The 21,831-nt window shown below is 43.2% G+C and overlaps 2 protein-coding genes across 2 annotated transcripts in view; both read right to left on the bottom strand.

The window, feature by feature from the left end:
- The window catches only part of xdh (xanthine dehydrogenase), a 14,855-nt gene extending 6,717 nt beyond the window's left edge, over nucleotides 1–8,138 (bottom strand). The window contains exons 1-15 of the mRNA XM_023396466.2: nucleotides 8,049–8,138; nucleotides 7,122–7,191; nucleotides 5,722–5,855; nucleotides 5,338–5,464; nucleotides 4,768–4,829; nucleotides 4,599–4,691; nucleotides 4,436–4,516; nucleotides 3,771–3,915; nucleotides 3,594–3,686; nucleotides 3,183–3,334; nucleotides 2,712–2,805; nucleotides 1,602–1,711; nucleotides 970–1,154; nucleotides 692–854; nucleotides 387–476 (exon numbers count right to left, since the gene is read on the bottom strand). Of these exons, the coding sequence (XP_023252234.1) occupies nucleotides 387–476; nucleotides 692–854; nucleotides 970–1,154; nucleotides 1,602–1,711; nucleotides 2,712–2,805; nucleotides 3,183–3,334; nucleotides 3,594–3,686; nucleotides 3,771–3,915; nucleotides 4,436–4,516; nucleotides 4,599–4,691; nucleotides 4,768–4,829; nucleotides 5,338–5,464; nucleotides 5,722–5,855; nucleotides 7,122–7,191; nucleotides 8,049–8,138 (1,689 nt within the window). The remainder of the gene's footprint in view (nucleotides 1–386; nucleotides 477–691; nucleotides 855–969; nucleotides 1,155–1,601; nucleotides 1,712–2,711; nucleotides 2,806–3,182; nucleotides 3,335–3,593; nucleotides 3,687–3,770; nucleotides 3,916–4,435; nucleotides 4,517–4,598; nucleotides 4,692–4,767; nucleotides 4,830–5,337; nucleotides 5,465–5,721; nucleotides 5,856–7,121; nucleotides 7,192–8,048) is intronic.
- A 1,659-nt stretch (nucleotides 8,139–9,797) lies between these two features.
- LOC111646845 (adenylate cyclase type 8) lies at nucleotides 9,798–21,319 on the bottom strand. The gene is made up of 24 exons (XM_023396404.2): nucleotides 20,539–21,319; nucleotides 19,292–19,581; nucleotides 18,687–18,884; nucleotides 18,293–18,532; nucleotides 17,854–18,082; nucleotides 17,571–17,720; nucleotides 17,063–17,193; nucleotides 16,765–16,876; nucleotides 16,451–16,578; nucleotides 16,216–16,374; nucleotides 15,487–15,721; nucleotides 15,200–15,388; nucleotides 15,020–15,120; nucleotides 14,434–14,635; nucleotides 13,887–13,988; nucleotides 13,668–13,795; nucleotides 12,989–13,070; nucleotides 12,716–12,874; nucleotides 11,908–12,054; nucleotides 11,489–11,581; nucleotides 11,290–11,404; nucleotides 10,929–11,053; nucleotides 10,751–10,849; nucleotides 9,798–10,658 (listed from the first exon to the last, which is right to left on the bottom strand). Exons 1-24 carry the CDS (start codon nucleotides 20,560–20,562, stop codon nucleotides 10,476–10,478), a joined length of 3,621 nt encoding a protein of 1,206 aa, XP_023252172.1. The 5' UTR covers nucleotides 20,563–21,319; the 3' UTR covers nucleotides 9,798–10,475.
- Nucleotides 21,320–21,831: the final 512 nt, after the last annotated feature.

Here is a 21,831-nt window from a genome sequence, read left to right as displayed (position 1 = left end):
TTTATTTGAAAATTTATATCTTTTTAAGAATCAAACTAAATTTTGATCACGATTATTTTCCATCTTTGGCCAAAACTAAAAACCTTTTCATTTTAAAGCTTTTTTCAATATGAGCGTTTTATAAGCTGATTACAGTCTGTAGTAAATACTTATTACTAATTATTATATGTTTGTTTCTATATATATATATAGTCATACATTTATGTGCCAATATTAACTCATAAATGTATTAACAGTTACATGTATTGATTTTAATTTCTAGTCCTTGTTTTAAATAATCCATTTACAGCATTTTTAGTCTTATTGTGAAGTCCAATATTCCCAGCACTGGGTCCAATATTTCCACAGTAAGAGTGTGGTATGAGTGGAAGTGAGCGTGGTCGGACCTGGTAGATCTGAACACTGGACGGAGTCTGTGGATGGTAAATCTCTGTGGCGCTCAGACAGTCTGACCCGACCCGCTCCACCTTCACACCCTGACCAATAAAAAAGAAAACGTGTTACAATCAGTTAAATGTTAAACTTAAAATATTTTAAAGAATTTCATTTTGTTTTTTGTTTTTTTAAATTCAGCTCATGAATCATACGACGGTCACAACATTTAAAAACACATTTATTTGACCCTGATCAGATCAGATCAGATCAGATCAGATCAGATCAGATCAGATCAATATAAAGGTTTATGTCTGACCTGCTGTTGGAGCTTCTGCAGAACCGTCAGGTAGAACTTGTAGAAGAGGCTGAGGGTCAGAGTTCGCCGGTATGTCACCATGCCGCCCGGCGCAGAGGGGTCGAGGGTCATCTCCTCAGCCAATGAGGAGCAAGCCTCCTGCAGAAGCTCCTCCCCCCAGCACCTGGATGACAGAGAGTTACACCCTCCCTCTCTTTATCTCTTTAACCCTGATTCTGTGTGTGTGTGTGTGTGTGTGTGTGTGTGTGTGTGTGTGTGTGTGTGTCTGTGTGTGTTACCTTCCCAGAAGTCTGTTCGCTGTCTTCTTTGCCAGCATAGTGGTCGCCGCCATGCCGCCGTAGCTCAGCCTCAAGTCCTCGACGACACTAGTGCCGGCAGCGAAGGTGACGCTCATCGCTGCGGTGACGATGCTGATGTCATCCTCACGGCGAGGCGATTGTTTGAAGGCGGATATGAACTGATTCTGAGGCGGGAAAAGATGAAAACACGAGAATTAGAGTCTGAACAGCAACAGATACAGTCACAGTGGTTGCTAGGTGACTGAGAAGTAGTTGCTAGGTAACTGTTGGTGGTTGTCAATGTTGTCAAAGTCACTGACAATGAATGAAAGTGCTGGGTGACCGATAAAGTTTCTACGTTACTGACACTGGTTGCCTGGAAACTGAAACATTAGTTATCATATGACAGGCCATGGTAACTAGGTGACCAGTGGTTGCTTAGTGACTGGACAAAGTTGCTAAATGTCTGACAGTGGTTGCTATGTGACTGATTTGGTTGCTAGGTAAATGGCAGTTGTTTGTAGGTGGTTTTCAGTGGTTTCTAGCGGTTGCTAGGTGACTCATAGAGTTGATAGGTAACAGAGAGCGGTTTCTAGGTGACATGGTGGTCGCCAGGGCAACGCTGTATCTACCTTCTTGCTGTAGGGGATCTCTATGGAGAGCAGGATCTCCTGCGGCCGCAGAACTGTTCTCCTGTAACCGGGGAAGAACCCGTCGTCCATCTGAACCTGACGGCTGCCGTCTGTCACACAGAGGTTAAAGGTCAGGACCAGGTTCAAACGTACAAACACAGAACAAAATGTAATTTGTGGGTCCAGCTGTTAGACAAAGAGACAAAAGACAAACATATTATGGGATAGTTTGAGTTTTAGATTGTCAACAGAAAATCTCAGCCTGTGTTCATTTCTGTTCAAACAGCATCAGAAAACATTAATAACTCAGTTTAACTGGATGGACCTGAACACATCAGTGCTTTAGAGCATAACTGCACATTAGATGGCACTGATTTGAAAGCATGGTTGGTTAACTATAATGCTGCCTTTAAGTGCTGGAGGATATATGAAAGTTAGTATTTTTGAGCAATCAACAAAGTGATAAATGTGACGAGAAAAGTGTTTTTAATGAACTCATGAGCGGAGGAGGCGACACTGAACACAGCCTGAACTCAAATGAACAAGCTGTGACTGAACCTTATATAATGAGGGTTGACAGGCAGAAACTGACTGTGGAGTTTGGAGATACGCAACACTTTGGATTAAAGGTCACCTGAAAGTCTCCTGACAAATACAGAGCAAGTAAACGCACCGTGACCGTGTGATTTCACAGGAAGTTTTCTCTAACGCTCCGTACAGTATCATGAGCTGATGCGTAGTATTCAGAAAAATGTCTTTATTACTACGTATGGCACCTTTCAAAATAAAGTTCACACTCTAGGGGTGACATGAGTTGTGAAAGATTTCAAAATAAAATACAAAATAAAGATGTTGAGGACAAAAAAACTGCAGAAGCAAATTATTTACACTTATAATGTACTTAATTCAAGTATGTGTGACCGCAGTGTGTGTGTGTGTGTGTGTGTGTGTGTTTTTTTTTCTATAAGTGAACTCTGATGTCTGTAAAAAAAAAAAAAAGTGGTGAAACTGATTCCTGGAATATCTCACAGATAAAACCGTGTGTGTGTGTGTGTGTGTGTGTGTGTGTGTGTGTGTGTGTGTGTGTGTGTGTGTGTGTGTGTGTGTTACCCTTGTCCATCAGTGTGAGTTTGCAGCACGCTGCCATGAACACAGGGTTGAGGTCTGATATGGGGCTGGCTGTCATGATGTTTCCACCAACAGCCTGAAAAACACCACAACACAATCATCACCTGTACTTCCCCAACAGCAAGAGCTGAACCGGCTCTGTGTATTTCCTGGGAAAGCTTAATTATTTCAGGGCCCATGAACTAACCGTGGGCTATGTCTATTTCCTGGAAAAGGAGTCTTTAACCTGCATCATCACCATTATCAGACAATTTTATAATGAGATGATCTTCATACGGACTAATGTTACTGCACAAGAACCAGCTCTGTCTAATTCCTGGAGAAGCTCCACAGTCCAAACACCCCTAAACTATCCAGGAAACTCCAGGACCCTCAAAATCAACCAATATGAGGCAGGGATTCAAACCTGCAACCCTGTTAGTGCTTTGCTCAACAGAAGATATCCAGACTCACTGCCACGTTGCGTATTTGCTGTCCAGCAAACCAGCGCAGCTGCTCCAGGACGGCGAGGAAGACTTCGGTCTGATGAGGAGGAAGAGTCTCCACCGCCTGCTTCAGCACCGCCCCCATGTGGCTGAGAGTGCACGCTGCACCAAACACGATCCCTGAATCCACACAAACAGTTTGCAGTGTTTATTTTAACGTGTTCCGACATCAGGTTTTGGATTCGGTTCATAGCTAATGTGACCTGGCGAGCTAATGGTCAGTGATGGGAGAAATATCATAGAAATAAATCTTCAGGCGTCTGGTTTGAAGACAGAATTAGCAGGAGGAGCTGGTGTGGCTTCAAGTGTTGAGTCATATTTCATCTGTTTTTGTTTTTAGTTTACGTTTGGAGCAGTAATATCAGAAGTTGTATCTCACCGTCCTCAGTGTGAGTCACTGCGTTCAGTTCAGGGATGAATGTTGGAGCCAGGATGACCGGGTACACCATGTTCTTAAACTTCACTTCAATACCTGAACACACACAAGCACACAATGTCTTAATGAACGAACGAACGAATGAACGAATGTATGTCTGAGAAAGATAAACAGACTGACCCACTTCAGTGTTTCCCACCACGACTCGGGCGTCTGGATGTTTCCATTTCAGACGCAGAAACTCTTCCAGACTGTTGGGCTGCAGCCACACTGCCCGGTTGCCATGGAAACACAGTGAATGCGACATCTGACCTTTGGAGAGAGACTAGGTGGGAGGAAGGAAGGGAATAAGGAAGGAGGAAAGGAAAGAAGGAAACAAACCAATGGGCTTTAGACTAGGAGAGAGTTTGGACTGAAACTTGAGCCTTGTGTTTTTTATTTGTCTGTGTCTGTTCACATGAAGTTAAACTGTCTCATTCACAGCAGCTGAATCAGCTGCGATCAGCTCCTGTCTGCAGTGTATCATGATGTTCAACTACCACTAGATCACTGTGATACTGAAGGAAAATTAACAATTGAAGGATTCTCAATGAAGTTCTGCAGCTTCTGTTTCTCTGGAGCTTTATTCTGGAGGGACATCAGAGATAATGACATCCTCAGGAAGTGACATCATCATCATCTTTGCACCACATCTAAAACAAAACACTACATTCTGCTGTACGCTGATGATGTCCTGGTTTATATGAAAAATAAATTCAGTTTAACTTCACAAACTGTTCCACTGCCACTAAATAATGAATTTATAATTAATAATAAGTTTGTGTTGTATTGTGGGAGTTATTTACCATGAGTTCAGGGGGGAAGATGACTTCCTGTGTGGGGTCAAAAGGTGCAAACTCTGCTGCATTAAATAGAGACGTGGCTTCCTGCACAAAAACACACAGAAACAATTAAAAAGCTGTTTTAAAAACTGAATTTATAAAATGTGACAGAAAGACAGAGACGTACCTCCTTGTCTTCCTCTGAGGTTTTCTCAGCTCCCTTCCCATTGGTCATACAGCAGCCATTTTCACGCCCTCTGCCACCACAGCACCCCCCCTCCTGGAGGCAGAAACACAATCTGAGTGTGTGTTTCACACACACATACAGTAAGTGTGTGTTTGTATATGTTCCTCACCACAGTGAAGGTCTTGTATCCCTCCAGGATGGGTCGATACCCGGTGCAACGACACAAATTTCCTGAACAAACATGAACCCAGTCGCCGTTAAACTGAAATCATGTTTACTTATACACAGTATATTACAACTATACTATAATATTAATAAATATACTGACATGAAGAGATTCAGCTATAGATTTTAAAAATATATTTTGTGTAACTGGTCATAAAAGTAAATATTGGCCTATTTTTCTACAAACATCATTGATGAAAACAACCTCTAATAGAATGACTGTCCTTCCTTAATAATTGTTTTTTTTATCCTAACATATACAATATATTTATTCTGTACAACAGCTGCATCACATCTGGACAGATGAAAATGAGCCGCCTGGCACCATTGTAATTATTTATACTTATTTTTTACATCAAGAAAAACTACAAATCCCATAATCCCATAGCTACTTGAGCTATCTAAAGCAATGAAAGAGGCTAAAGCAAAGAAGATGGTACTGACAATTATCTCAAGACAAAACCAATCAGGTTTAAACTCTTGATTCAGACGAGCCAGTCGACAGACAGTCTACCTTGGAAGGCCTCCTCCACGTCGGCCATTTTGGGCGTGGGGTTGTTTCTCAGCAGAGCGTACATGGACATGACGATCCCCGGAGTACAGAACCCGCACTGAGAGCCGTGAGCCCTCGCTATTCGCTCCTGAACGGGAAAATACATATTTATAATAATTATGAGGTTGGATCCTACTCTACATTTTAACACCTCACCAACTTTAAAATGCTAATGTTATTTACAAACACTTTTTAAAGGCTGAAGATTTATTAAAGGCAGGACTTTATTTAACAGGTATTTTTAAGTCATTGTGAACAGTGCTGCCCTCCAGTGGCCAAAAGGTATCAAAGCAGCTTTAACATGAGCAAAGCTTTCAGGTCAGTGTGTGTGAGACTGTGTTTTACCTGCACAGGATGTAGTTTTCGGGCCACGCTGCCGATGCCCTCCACGGTCGTCACGGCGACCAGGTGTAGGGAGCACAGGGGGGCGAGACAGGCGTTAACAGCGTAATGACTAAATGCAGTTAAAGACCATTTATCTGCTCACATCGGGTTTATATCAGCCGTGAAATCAGTTTGTCATCATCAAAGACCTGATGTCAGATGAGAGCACATGACTGCAGCTGATGGTATGGTTCATCATCAACACACACACATACATTTATACACACACACACACACACACACACACACACACACACACACACACACACACAGTTTACAGGGAATCATTGACAGTAAGGTGATCATCTTCAGTCTGGTCACACTAAAACACACGCTGCTAGAGTGAAGCAGCTCCTCAGTAAATGAGTAAATGATTTGAATGTCCCAGGTCTTTAAGAAGGACTCCAGAGATCTCATCAAGGACCATTCGATCTCTGCAGGGACCCTTGGGACACCACATGAGGTACCAGGTCCTTGAAGAGGATCAAATGGACCCAAAAAGGTTTCCTTGTCCTTGAAGGGACACTGTGGTGCTTTAGGGGCTCAGGAGTTGAAGCACTTCCATGGTCTTTCAGGAATCACTGAGGTCTCTGAGGGAGCTGCTCTGGGTGGTCCTCTGAGATCTGTGAGGGTGCTCCAGTACTTCAGGAGGTTTCAGGGGTTCTTGAGAAGATGTGTGAGCTCCTTGAAGAGGTTCCAGGGGTTGTGGTTACCTATGGTTACCTTCAATTCGCCTTGACTCCTGCTTAAGGACGGAGGTTAAACTGTTCACTTGAACTATGTTTGATTGAAACCTTCATCGACCAATCAGAGGGCAGGATTTTCTGTTGCCATGTAAATTAAGGTAGAAGTAAACTGTGTTTTTCAGGGTTCCTTCAGTCCTGGAAAAAAACAGAACCCAGGAAGGAAATCTGCTAGAGATACGCATAAACCCGTCTTTATCTTTACAGCTGTTTAAAAAAATACAACCTTTTTTTAAAGCTTCTTTTGGACTTTGACCTGTTGACTGTTGATCTCAGAGACAGTCACCGACCTCAGACAGTCACTCATTATGTTGTATTTTCCATGAGAAGGCTAATAAACCAAACTCTATAATAAATCACTAATTTAAAGCACTGAAACAGTTTTCCCTCGGTTGATTGCGTCAGAGGTTTGGTGCAAACGCGAGCCAGAAATCTGAGCCAAAAAACGATAATAAAAATAAGAAGCGAAAGCTTTGTGATGGAGAAGTTGTGAAACAGGAAACCTTTTGACTGTTGCGACAAAAACATTCGCTGCCAAAGTCTAATAAAGTACATGTACCCGGTGAAGTTCTGCCTGTGCTGCTGTATTTATAGATACGGTTTATATTTTAGATATAAGTGTGATCATACGTTTCCTCCTCAGATACGTCAGCAGGGTCATCTCAGGATCTGCATCCTTCTCAACAATCTGCACCACAAAAACACACAAGCAGAAAATGAAGGATTTTACAAACATTTAATTCAACTCAGGTTTAAAGTGTTTGTGCTTCTGAAAGAATAATTCAGATGACAATGATAAGTGAGATAAAGGTATGAATTTTAAAGTGTGTGTGGCCTGATTAACTAAGAAACTAATTTATTTCTATTTATTTCTGAGACTAAATCTGTTTTCTTATTATGCTTTTACTTCTATTTTATGCTTTTATTATTTATTATACTTTTTGTAATGCACATTGAACTGTGCAAAACTGATTTATTTATTAATTTAATTCATTCAAAATGATATAGTGTACATATTTATTTCTATAACATCCCTTCACACTTTCATGTAAATATTTTATTGTTACATTTTTTAATTCATATTGTTTATATTTCCTCTCTTTGTCTTCCACAGACAAATACAAGTCCAGTTGCCTTCGATTTAATCTGAGAAAGAGATAACTATGACCTGGACGAATGAGAACTTGCACAGACAGATTCTACTGACACATTTTATTTACTTTTATTATTATTTAATTATTTCAGATTTATTATTGTAGATATAAACACCATGAAGTACAAGACAATGGCTTTAAACCCTCAGAATATAATGGTTTAATGATCAGTGTGTCACTATGAGCTCAGTATCAAGTAGATTCCTACAGAATCTAATGGGGTTATTATTAATGATGTTATTGTTAATAATTCATATAATAGAAACGTTAAAGCTGTTAAAACACAGAGTAACTGCACATAGGAATATAATGTAATATATATAATATCAGTGAAATACAGAACTCCATATAAAATTGAACTGTTTTAACTTGAATATTGAGTTATTTTTACCTTCTTGCCGTTAACGAAAAAGACAAGCTCGTCAGAACCGGACCCGGACCGGGTCTCGGTATCGGCCATGGTCCCGCTCATCTCCCTCATCGTCCTCGTCCTGTGTTCAGTGATCCGGGCTGCTGCGGCTCAGGGACTGAACCTTCTGCAGAGGTGTGTCCGACAGTGACCTGGAGTCTGGACCGGCCCCTCCTCCCCCCGACAGCCCCCAGCCAACAACCTCACTGAGGCCGAATCTCATGGTGCCTTCAGGTGCCCCCGAAATCACCCGGAAATTTCCTTCACATGTCAGTAATCAACCGCCAAAATCGTAGTTGACCAAATTTTCTGCGGATCAATAATGAAGTTTGGAAATGACAGTTTTTGCTTGATCTGAGTGATAAGGAGAGGAAGGGATTTGATTGGTTTAAACGTGTGAATGACATTCAGTAGATCTAAAGTAGCTGAGGTGACCTTTGATGCCAGATAAAGCGACTACAGGCCTGTTTGGGCTGATTATTCACAGAAGTTATTCAACACAGCAGCTGTTCACATATGTTCGGGTGTTTCAGTGTTTTACATCAGGACTGAAACTGTAGGTACATGTATTTTAAAACTGCAAAAAATGAATGGGAACATAAACATGTTAAAATCTTTGTGAATTAAACAATAAATTAATATAATACATAATTAATTAAATATACCATTCCATCAAATAACCCTAACCCTTTTTTTAAAAGTCATAAACATTATCTGTGACAAGACAAATGGTAGAAAAGTAGTAAATAGTTATTAAATAAAAACAACAGACACAATAATAAAAAAAGAAATGAGGAGCCCAACTTATTCACATGTATTTACACAAAACCATTGTGACTTAAACACAGAAGCTGTTTTATCTTACACATACTTCACATTAGTGTCGGGTCACTCACTCTTTCATGTGATTTTTTTTCCAGCTGTGAACCGATTGGATTCAGTCGATTTTCCTTCTGAAGCTCAGAATCATCCACAAGAGACAGAGACTGAGAGAACCAGGCTGAACTGGAGCAGTGTGTCTTCCTCCTACTGGTTTCCAGTTCAGAGTCAGAGCAGGTCAGCAGGGACGAGCACCAGGTCAGACCAATATAATCCAGGTGTGTGTTCCGTGATCAATACACTGATAATCAATACACTGAAAATACAATGAGCCTTTACAAGGGGGGGAGGGGGGCATTTCTTCTTAAATATGATCATCTTTCAGTTTCCTCCGTCAGTAAACATAGTTCCTGCCTCTGTGATGTGTCGTCCAGCGGGAACCGAAGAGTTCAAGACAAAAAGAGTCTAATCTGTGAATAAACATTGATTTGGGAATAAAAACAGCAGCCTGTCTATTTCACTGCTCGTGTTTCCTCTCCTCACCTCTCACCACAGGAGTTTCTGTCTATATCTAATCTATAAATAAACTGACGCACATTTTATAACCAAATGAGAACGTTCAGGGAATGTAGAATCTGTCTTCTCAACATTCAGAAATATATAAAATAAACAGATATAGAATCACTTTGAAATGTTGCGGCAGCTTGTTGCTGCTCTTTGGGATTTTGGCAGCTGCACAGTTAGAGGACAAAGTTCACAGACATCTTTTTCAGTAAATTCAACTACAAAGTATAAAAGTGTTCTCTACCGGGATGCAGCGTTCATGTGATGCTGGGAAATCTCATCATCGAGGAAAGAGAAAAACAAACAAACGAATACCGTAAAACACAAAAACTGTGAAACGTGAAACTCTTTGAGTTGAAATTTAATCCAGGACAACTCCACTGAGGTTTGGATTATTTCTATTTATTTATTATTTTGTGATTAAGTTTACATTTCCCTGGAGACCTGGAGGGATTTCAATTGTCGTCCAAAGTGAAAGTTAAACTCTGAGTGAAATGTAAAAGTCACAGATCTCCAAATTATCAGCACCGTCCAGGATTGACTGAAAGTCTTGAGGAACTTTATAAACTCAGATCAGAGGTCGTTGGTTTCCGATGTTTCTTCAAACTCTTCAAAGAGAACGTATCGCAGGAAGCTAAAAATGTAAATGTTAAACGCCATTTACACCATTTAACAAAAGTTGCCTTCAAAGTTTTTAACAATAACTTGAGGTTTGTAGGAGGATGTGGCCTTTTCTGATGGAGTCGCTCCAACAGAAAAATGTTTTGTACGTTTGGAGGATCTGAACTCAAAGACGCTCTAAAACAAAGTCATCAAGTCTTTAAATAACGGACTTGGAGTTAAAAACACTTCTTACATTCTCACACAGTGGCAAACACTGACGCCATGGTTTCATTTTCATAAACCTCACCTGAGTTTGATGGACACTGGACACCATTCGTGCCCTTTGACCTCTTACTCTCGCTCCCCGCGTGTTCACACCTGCCTTTAAAAAACGTGGTAGACGTGTGATCCTCCTCCCTCCTCCTACGACGCCTCCACCAGGTGAAACCCTCCGTTCTCCTCCCTCAGTTTCTCTCTCTTCCTGGCCTGGACCAGGCTGTACACCACAGCTCCCAGTGTGTTCCTGTTCAGGCCGAAGCCCCGCCCACTGCCGCGCTCCATGAAACTGGATCGTTCCTCCTGATTGCTCACGAAGAATGTACGAACCTGAAGGACAAAGACAGCGAAGATATTACAGATAAAGATTTCTTAATTACTCACATGATTCCATAATTAACACTAGATACTCTGTGTCTCACCTTGCCGTGACGTTCGCTGATGCCTTTGATGTAAATGCTCCCTCTGAGTTGCCGTAGGAAGCCTCGCTCCACCAGAATGCAGCTGGTGGTTTGTGGGACCTGAAGGGTGGGGGTGTGCCCTATGTTACAAACATAATATAAACATATAATAACCCCTCCCACAGACAGGTGTGCTCACCTGTATCCTCCCACTGACTCCGGTGCTCTCCATCCTGCTCGCCAAGTTCACCGTCGTGCCCCAGATGTCGTACTGAGGTTTGGTGGCGCCGATCACACCTGCGATCACCGGGCCGTGAGCGATACCTGGAGATGATGTCAGCAGCGAAATATAATATCTAAAAATATATCACAACATTTTAAACTGGAAACTGAAAGAAGCTTAAAATTATTATCATTATCATTTTGATTAAATAAATATTCTCACATAAAGATTCATATCTGGAGTGTGAGGGAAACTTATTCTAATGTTTCCAGTAGTTCCATCATTTCCATATTTTATGACGTCAACATGTGATAAAATGTGTGTGTGTTGTACGAACCGACTCGGAGCTGGAAGCTGTTTCCTGTGTGTGTGTTGATGTGTTTGAGAATTTCCTGCATGGCGAGGGCGAACAGAACCAGCTCGGTGAGGTGACTCCAGGCGTCCTCACACTCCTGAACACAAACACACACACATTCAACTGTTTAAACTCAATGTTGGTATTTTTGATTGTCTGCAGAAGGAGAAAAGGCTCTGACCTGTCGGTCAGGAGAGAGACCAGAAGCTGCCATGTAGGAGCTACCGATGGTTTTAATCTTCTCCACCTCCTGGAAATAACACTCATCCATCAGCTGCACAGACAGACACACAGGAGTGATGATTTCACTCATATTTAATACCATGCCGAAAAACAATACATTTATATTATTATACTGTAACAGAAAGCTGTAATTTATGTTTATAACATTAAAAATGACCACTTTTTAAATTAAATAAAGACGATTATCAACAGTGTTTTTAAGTTTTCAGGTTCACCAGAAAACTGGAAAAGATAAAAAGGAAGTAACACTTTCATTTCAAGTTTTGGATTATTTCAAATTTTACATCCTGTCTTCACAGACATCATACGTTTCTGTGGCGTTATCATTTCTATGTGTTATTTTTGCGTGTGTGTGACCTCATCGAAGCCGGTGATGATGTGGTTGAGGAGGCGTAGACACTCAACATGCTGATGAATGAGTTCCTTCTGCTCGTAGAATTTGGAGAAGCCCGGCAGCGAGGCGAAGAGGACGCCGACTCGCTCGTACGACTGCGAGTACAACTCCTGAATATAAAGACAAACACACAGTGAACACCTGCAGGTACCAGCACCCAGGTGTAGATTAGTTCCCTGGCTCTGAGGATGGGAGGCGCTGGACTGGGAATATTTTAACACTTCTGCAAACATATCTGAAGTATCTCTACGGAAACAGGCAGCACCTGACACATCACTGCCAGCACAATGACTACCACCTTAGGAGCGTGGCTGGGGACCAACACAGTCATCAGACAGATGTTCAGTGGATGCTCAGCAGCTGGGATGAGATACAGAGGGACAGTCAGCTGGTGCACAATGCAGGTTTTAATAATAGCAGAAACATCTTCTTAACCGAGGCCAGTAAAAAAGTCGCAGAAGTCGAAGCTTACACCGAAATTACCTGCAGCCTGGAGACAGTGACTCTCAACGTAGATGGCAAAACAAGTTGCACAATGTGATCCCCACAAATCCATCTCCCCTCGGGAGCCATTTTCTCACCAACAAGCTTCTTGGAGAAAGTAACCACGGGCTGCACTGTCGACCTCATCATCAGGCAGCACCTGGCTGTACAGAGCGTGGAGCTCAGGGTCATGTTTATGCCAAATGGCAATAAATACCCTCTAGGACGCGCTGTGAGGGAACTGAATTCAGAGCGCACACTGACACACCTGTGGACAGGGGAGAGTACCTCATTGTTGCGGTCTCTCTCCAGGAAGTGCTGGGCGACGTGGGCGGGCAGGATGTTGAGCAGCAGACACTCGTTGTGTTCCCTCAGCTCCTTCATGTCCTCAACCTCCTTCCTCGCTTGGAGACGCCACAGGAAGTCCAGCCGGGCCGTCGCCTCCAGCTACCACAGAAGAAGAGCACAGACTTTCAGTTAACAGATTCTGTCTCTTCTCAACACAGCACAGCAGAACCCAGCAGAACCCAGTAGAACCCAGCAGAACCCAGTAGGACTCACATGTCTGCTGTTGTAGAGAACGGCTCCAATGAACATCACCATGAGAACGACACAAACTCCCTTCCTACACAAGTGATGATTCCTGAGTGACGCACAAAGTGATTGGATTGTGAATTTTACCAAAACAAACAATTAAAATCTAGTTTTTTGTAGTTGGCATGACAAATACCTACAAAGAGCTAGCTTAGCATTGGACATCCAGTTTGTGTGTTTTCATGTTCATGTAATGGTGACAGGTCGGGTTTGTTAACGAGGAGCTCCTTCTTTAATTTGTTAAATCGGCTTAATTAGAGTCAGTATTTGGTATCCTCGCTAACTTCTGTAGTTTGTTTTGCCATATCTGAGCTAATTATCACTAGCATAATACACATGTATATATGCTAAACATTGGAATTAATAACACTGACTAAACAGGCGACATATGCCAACCGTCTGTGACTAGCACATCAGCTAATCAATGACAAGGCAATGTAGCATGATGCTAGATGTGCTAGCTGATTGTAACTAGTGACTCACGGCCTATGGATAAAAAGTCAACATAGTGTGATTATCAACATGCTACTTGTTGCTAGCTTGCTGTTTATAGCTAGCATATCATGAGGTAGGATTGAACAGGTAGGCTAACGTTGGATATGCTAATGTTGTTAGCTTCAAACAGCTGACGTGTTACTGAGGTCACCTGTGTGTCTCTATGAGGTAGGTGTAGAGGGCGGCGGCCAACAGGAGGACGGCGAGCTTCAGCACACAACTCAACCTGAGGAACACTGCGCAGGTAACCATGGCAACTACACCGCTCAGCACCATGTACTGTACACAAGGAGGGTCGTTAATTACACTATGATGCCCACTTAAACGATATGATCATGTTTCATAGCGTTTACTTAGTGACTGAACGCACCTCTGGATGCGTACAGATGTTGATGTCAGGCCAGGGGGAAGTGGGCGGAGACAGCAGGGAGTCACTGCTGTTAATGTGAGTGTCTGATGAATCACACCACAGCTGGAGGAAGGAAGGAAAATAGGAGGTAAAAACTTGGTAACTGTCAAGGGAAATATTAAGATGCCAGTTAGAAAATCTTGATGGCCTCCTTTACTGTTGCCAGGAACCAGCCACTTTTTCAGACTAATCATGTCAGAAAAGGATGACAGAGTTTTGTTTCCAGAAATAATAAACTGGGTCACTTTTTGGGAAACTTTGCTGACTAGTTTCCTTAAAATGTTCAAGCGCCCACAAATATTTCCAGGTGCCGAGAAACTTCACTGACAAAACTTTCCCGTTTCCTGAAAGTGTACTGCTCTTCCTCAACACTGTCGCTTTAGGCCGACAAGATAAAGATCCTTGTTACTCAAGTCAACATTTTTGGACAATTTTTAAACCTAAAGTTGCTTCAATATTTTCTCTTTGACCTCCAGAGGAGAAACAACAACAGCTGTTCCAGACTTACGATGTCCGAGGAGGCGACTCCGAAGTTGACAGTGATGGCGGTGAGTGTGAGCAGAGTCCGGACGCTCTTGGTTTCATGAATCCAGCAACAGAGCGACTGAAGAGGGGCGGGGCAACGCTTAAACTCCTCCCCCAGAGTGAGCAGCAGGAGCAGGGAGTAAATACTCCCGCTGATTAGAAACTGAGCAACCATCGGACACAACCTGTACGGAGAGATGAAGGAGGTGACGACTCGGAGATGTTGCGTCAGAGTACATTGGAGTTTCAGCCTCCATTAGGAGTAAAACAGTGTCTATAAAGTTATGTTTAAACTTTATTTTCCTTCAGTAAGTGCAGTTAAATCATCAGATTGTGGGATAAAGAGCGGGGACACGATGCTAAGTATTTTATCGTAGATGATGATGTTGTCTTGTATGTATGAGTGATGTCATATTATGTATATAATATTTTACTCCAGTAATAATGAGACATGAAGCGGGAGCCTTGTGAGGTTCAGTGTCAGATTTGTATCACTGATGATTAAATGTGATAAACAAACAGCAACTACAAAGAAAAGCCCAGAAAAGGCAGGTGACAGACAGGTGTACCGCGGGGCGGGGATCAGCACTTGGACGGCCATCAGCAGCAGCAGCAGGATGAAAGAACAAGCCATGTTGGACTTGAAGAGTTCGTCTCTCATTTGGGAATACTGAGAGACAAACAGAGGACGATGAGCGCTCACCAAACTGCTACAGCTCAAAAACAAGTCGCGGGAGTCACGTCATTACCTTTCCCTCCATGTGGGAGTCCTTGAACACCTGGGTGAAGGTGGTGATGTGCTCCTTCCTCATTAGCTCGCTGCTCCGCACCTCCATGGCCTGACGGATCCTCTTGTTGACCTCTTGTGATCCAGACTTCTGAGCTGCGATCTGATTGGGCAGCTGGGTCAGTGAGCCATTGGTGAAAGTGGCGAGGATCTATGGGGCGCCACAGAGAGAACACACGGCATCAGAAGTCACCAACGTTTCCACAAAGTCAGAGATTTGTTTGTTCTAAAAGTTTCTGTCGTTCTCACAAAATTCATCCCCAGGATATCTCCGAACGGCAACTCCGCGTTCCACGTCGCCATCTCCTCGTAACTCGGCCGTCTCACTTTCGGCGGCTCCGCCTCCTCCCGCGGCGCTGGGCGGATCAGGTACGTGTCGATGTTGTGTTTCCGTAGCATCTCATTGCGCTCCCGGCCGTGTCCCGCCTCCGTCTCGTAGAGCCCGCCCAGGCAGTCCAGAGTGGCCCGAGAGATGTGAATCTGCCTGAGGTGAGGACCAGAGATAAGATAAGATAATTATATAAGATATATATTATATATATTATATATTATATATATATAATAAGATAATTTTATTACATTTAAATTATCTGAGATAAAATAACATCAAAGGAAAATTTCTTCATCTGTGTGAATGAGATGTGATAATAAATATGTTGTTGTGATTTCCTTTAATCAATAAATTAGTGAATGAGGCGACTGAACGTTGTGAAGATATTATGGAAAGACTTTTTTAGTCTGGCTTTAATTGAATTATTTCCTTATTTATATATTTTAAGCTGTTTTACTGGTATGTCCTTTTATTCTACGATTATTTTCACTTTGTGTTACATTGTTTATGAAAAGTGCTTTTCAAATGAAGTCTGATTGATTGACTGATTGATTGATGGAGAGGTAGCCTTACCATCAGGTTCAGGTTCAGGATAATTAATGTATGAGATGACTGCGTGTGTGTGTGTGTGTGTGTGTGTGTCTGACCCCGGCACTCCTGCTGCCTCCAGACTGTTGGCGATGTCGACGTCCCAGCTCCAGATGTCAAACTGCCACTTCTGAAGACCCAGGACGCCACAAAGAACCAAACCAGAGTGGACCCCGATCCTCATGTCTACCTCCTGCCGCAGCTCCCGACGAATGTACCTGCAACACGTTAACGTCTCCGTCAAGTTTCACGTCAACAGTGTGTTTCATGTGTTTTATTAGAGCGTGTTTGTACCGCATGGTGTTGATCATGCTGAGGCCCATCTCCACACAGCAGCGGGCGTGTCCTCTCTGAGGCTCTGGGACTCCTGACACGCAGTAGTAACAGTCACCCAGGATCTTAATACGCAAACACTGATGCTCCTGAACACACCAACACACAGGGAGATACACTGTCGTTAACAGGCCTTTTCTCACTGACATGTATGTTCTCATGTTTATTTTAATGTCAATAATGACAATAAACTTTATTTACACTGAACATAATGTGGATCACAAGAATGTAAACATAAACAATGGTGGTTTATGTGGTTGCCGCGGTGATCTGACCTCTGCCAGCCTGTCGAAGCGACCGAAGAGTTCGTTAAGAGTTTTAACGAGATCCTGAGCCGAGAGAATCAGCGAGAGAGAAGTGAAGCCGATGATGTCTGCGAACAGGATGCTGCGGAGAGAGGAAGAAGAAACGTACGATCAAAATCAGGACGTCGGGATTTTAACAAAAAGATAAAGTTTATAAATTAAACTTTAATAGTTTTCTGTGACACCTTCAGATACAAACTCAGGGTCTGACAGTGCTGTTTGAGGTTGCATTAACTGACACAGCTGCTCTGTGACACGTCAAACTCACCTGACGTCTTTGTAGTGGTGGATGTAGATCTTGTGGAACTGCTGAGGCAGCAGGTATTCGTCCATGGTGACCATGTCAGCGATCATCTCCAGAACCAGGAAGCGAGGCAGGATGGACATCACCAGACGCTCCTGCAGGACACGAGACGGACAGACGTCATGGCTCCACGTCTTTTCCTTTTCCTATGTAAGAACCTGAATGTCGTTCGACGGGTTTTGGACGTTTAAATGTGTGATGTGATTTTACAGATCAAATGATTGATTAATCGATAATGAAAATAACTGGTAGTTGCAGCCCTGAGGAAACCAAACTATGAATGATGTGAATAAATCTATAATCAATGAATATATATAGAAAGAGACATGTACATGAAAACTGACATCACAGGACGAATCAATGGACAAATATCTGGACTAATCATAATATTACAGTAATGATGTCATGTCCGGTGGTTCTCTACCTGTCTGTCTCTCTTCCTGTCTGTCTCTCTACCTGTCTGTCTCTCTACCTGTCTGTGGTTCTCTCTCTCCAGCCGGACTCGTCCCTCGATGCAGCGCCTGGTCTCCAGGAAGGACTGTCTCTGAGTGCGGTCTGACAGGTAGTGGATGAACAGACCAGCTGTGTTCATAGCCAGGTACAACAAGGCCTTCGCCAACACCTGCACAGGTACAAGAACATATATACAGTATATTTACATATATACACACAGTACAAAGCTCTGACAGGGTCAGCAACGAGCAACATGGAGTGATCGTAATGTTCTTAGGAAGAAAGAAAGAAAGAAAGAAAACCTTTCTGATGGAGGTGTGGTCGTCATAGTGACAGCAGACGTCCACCAGCAGGTGCAGGGTGGAGGTGGTTGCCCCGGCTACGATGGACCAGAGGAGGGGGAGGGGCAGCAGGTTGTAGGTGGAGAACAGGGTGAAGAAGACGTACCAGGAGTGATCGCTCTCCGCCCAACCGAAAACACCGACCAACACCTGGACGGTCTGAGACAACCAGCTCACCACAGACAGGTACCTGAGGCAGAGACAGGTGCTTGTTCTGGAGAACTCAAGTCCGAGTCCTGCATCAACTGACAACTACACATGGATTTCATGGACCACACACACAACTCCATAACACTAACGTTACATAAGAGGTCACATGACTAAATGGTCGGACAACTTTTTGTTGTACAAACTTGTTTCAAAAAGTTCCACTTTAAAGTACCAGCATTTCCCAGCATACCTCAGCGACTGCGGCGACAACATCACCTCCCTCCTGGTCAGAGCCAGCACGCTGATCCCCGCCCACAGGACGACAGACACGCCGGCCAGCCAATCACAGGCGACGCCACCTTGTGACGGCGGCCATGTTAGCAGAGAGATGAGGAGTCTGGTGAGGATGTCGATGACGTTGGTGACGACCAGTGACGTTCGTCTCTGACCAGAAGAAAACTGCTGATACAGCTGCTCCAAGTCTGCTGACCTGAGAGTCAGAGTGTTCAGCTGAAACACTGATTTCCTTTTAATGAGCAGTTTAAAAACATTAATAAAAGCAGATAATAATAATAATAATATAATTCTTAAACTTAAATACAAAAACATCTCGTGACTCGACGTGTTGCTGTTTGTGTCTTTACTTGAATGTGTGCTGCAGAGCGGGGATGAAGACCCCTCGTACTGTCGACCCCACTGACACGAAGAAATCTGCGTCGCAGAGGGAGTCGTGTTTCGTCTCTGTTGCCGCGGTGATCCTTGGTGTCGCCGGGTGGATACGAGCAGCCGACGAGCGCCGCTTCTGCCACAACGTTCCACTGGACGCCTTGCTGCGAATCTGCCTGCAAGACAACAGCCTGTCATCACCGACTCTACCTGCTGATGACATCACCGACTCTACCTGCTGATGTCATCACTGACTCTACCTGCTGATGACATCACCGACTCTACCTGCTGATGTCATCGCCGACTCTACCTGCTGATGACATCACCGACTCTACCTGCTGATGTCATCACCGACTCTACCTGCTGATGACATCACCAACTCTACCTGCTGATGACATCACCGACTCTACCTGCTGATGTCATCACTGACTCTACCTGCTGATGACATCACCGACTCTACCTGCTGATGACATCACCGACTCTACCTGCTGATGTCATCACCGACTCTACCTGCTGATGTCATCACCGACTCTACCTGCTGATGACATCAGACTGTACCTGCTGATGTCATCACCGACTCTACCTGTTGATGTCGGCGATGTAGGCGTCTGTGACAGTGATGCGGTGCCTCCCTCTCTCCAGGCCTCCTGCGAGCCTCAGCGAGTACACGTTGTGTTGGTCGATGATGTTCCTGACGGCATTTTGCCACATCAGCTGTTTCCTCCGCAGGCCGGGGGCGGGGCTTATGTTGGTGCTGAAGGTGATGTCATTGGTCTGCCACGCTGCCTCCAACTTGCCGTTCTCCAGCACGCCACAGTTGTCGTCGTTGTCTTCCATGGTTATCAGAGCAGTGAGGCCCTTCTCTTCTGCGACCTGATTGGTGCAGAACAGAGATGGTTTTGATTGAAATGTTTTATGGCTATTATTTATGGCTTTTATTGATATTTTATTTCTTGTCACTTTTACTTTCTTGGTTCCTGCTTTTATTTTGGTGAATTTTGTTATTGAGTTTCCCTCCCTTAAACCTTCAACCCCCTGGATAAGTGAGTCAGAGTCTGAGATCACAGACCGAGGCACATCAGATAAACCTTTCAGTTCATGTCGTGTTGTAAACAATCTAGATGTCCAGTTGATCAGATTGTCTCTCTGCCAGAAAACTAAAGGGCCTCAGTGGACCAGTTGGCCCGGGTCAGGTCCAGGTTTCAGGGCTAAGACAATCAGATTACAGCACAGTGACCTGCTGGTTCCTGAATTACTCCTGACGACAGCAGAGGAGGAAGTTCATCTCTGCTCAGAGACTTCCGGAGGGATGAAAGGGAGAAAACCGTCAGCTGATTTATTTAAATTGGTTAATTAGACACCAGCTGATCAGTGTGTGTGTAAAGCTTAAACGTCCTTCTTGGTATCTTGAGATTCAAAGAACAACCGTATGCCGGTGTTGTTTTTTCTGCTTGACTAAAATAAGAGAAAATAAAACAAGTAATTACTGACATTAACTGTAACAGCTGGACGTGGAAATAAGCAACTGTTACCACATGTTGAGCTTGTTCTGGTTCCTCCAAGTGACCACAGGCAGTTTTAATCATGATTCTTGATGCTATTTTCTATGTAGCTGGGGATCATCTGAACTTTTTTGAAACCAGAGCTGATACCAAACAACAGTTTCATCCATTCCTTGTTTTTCTACAGAACCTTTTTTGTATTGATCAAAATAATCTTTAAAAATGTCAAATTTAAATTTTGTGTTGAAACAACAACAAACACATTTCACTATATAACAATACTGAGGTTTAATGCCCAGCACAGGTCGAATGTACCTGCTGTACTTACTTGTTGCCGTGGAGTTTGTTTCATCCAGACGAAGGTGAGCGTGACACCGGTCTCATGCCTCGGTCATCGGCGATGATGGTTGGTTTCCTTCGTGTTTCTCGTTTGTTTCCTTTTCTCTTTCGTCCTTTTCAGTTATCACTTTCTGATCTTTTAAGTCCATTTCCTTTAGTCACCTTCTCCATGTCTGTTTGTTTCTCCTCCCTCTTTTTGTCTTCTTCCGTTTATTTTTGGTACTTTACTCTCCTGTTATCCTCCTGTCAACTTCCCCTTCATTTCCTCTGCTTGTTTGTCTTCATTCATCTCTTAGTGACACTTGTAACTTCATTCTTCATCCATGTTTTATATCCTTTCATTCAACTGAATCTTCTCTGCTCTTCTTTCCATCTCTGGATTTGTTCTTAAGTGCAAAGTAAAACAGTTCTCTCTGTAAAGATTCTGTCTTAGCGCTGAAGTTCTCCATCAATGTTAAAATGTGTTCCGTAATTTGTGTCCTTGAGTTCACCTTTCATAATTCTTTGGTGTGTCTACCTTTCAAAACTTCTGTTTCCATTTTTTATACGTCTCCTCAAGAAAATACAAGCAGACAGAAAGTTAAAGCAAGGACGAACATCAAGTCAAAGTAACTGTAGTTCTAAGTCTTAATTTCTATGTTTACCTTCATGGTAGGAAAAACTCAAAATGAACCAAACGAGGAAGCTGAGGATGAAGTTTGTCCAAAGTCCTCCGACAGACAAAGAGAAACAACAGAGAAGAAGAAACTCAGAGAGGGAGAGAGAGGGAGAGAGAGGTAGAGAGAGAGAGAGAGAGACAGAAATCGAGGTGGAGGAGCTTTGCGTAATAAGATGATGTGAACCAGCAGATGTCTGAGTGTGTGTTAATCCCACAGGAATCCCTGAAACAGAGACAAATGGCTGCTCATTAATAAAACAGATTAACTCTTAGCTGTGTATGTGTGCGTGTTCAGGTGCATGATGGGATTGGCAGACCTCCAACCAGGTCAGGTTGTGTTTGAGTGTGTAGTGTACAGTAGGAACAAGCTGACAGAGACAAACCAAACTGAGAGGAGAAGGGAGATGGTTCTTGTTAAAATTCACCTCGTCATGTTAAACACCAGTTAATCTCTAACTGTGGGTCGCCCTGGTAACTCACCAGGTAGAGGGTAGCATGTGCTCAGGCTGAGTCCTTACTGCAGAGGCCCAGGTTCGAGTCCAGCCTGAGCCCTTTGCTGCTTGTCATTCTCTCTCTCCCTGACATGCCTGTCTCTCTACCAACCTATAAAATAAAACAAATGAC

Source organism: Seriola lalandi, unplaced genomic scaffold (assembly GCF_002814215.2).
Source record: "Seriola lalandi dorsalis isolate HSWRI2012SDOR001 ecotype SW California unplaced genomic scaffold, Sedor1 jcf7180002054977, whole genome shotgun sequence".
Lineage (NCBI taxonomy): Eukaryota > Metazoa > Chordata > Actinopteri > Carangiformes > Carangidae > Seriola > Seriola lalandi.
Note: the sequence above shows the minus strand (reverse complement) of the source record. Positions and strands in the feature narration are given on the sequence as shown.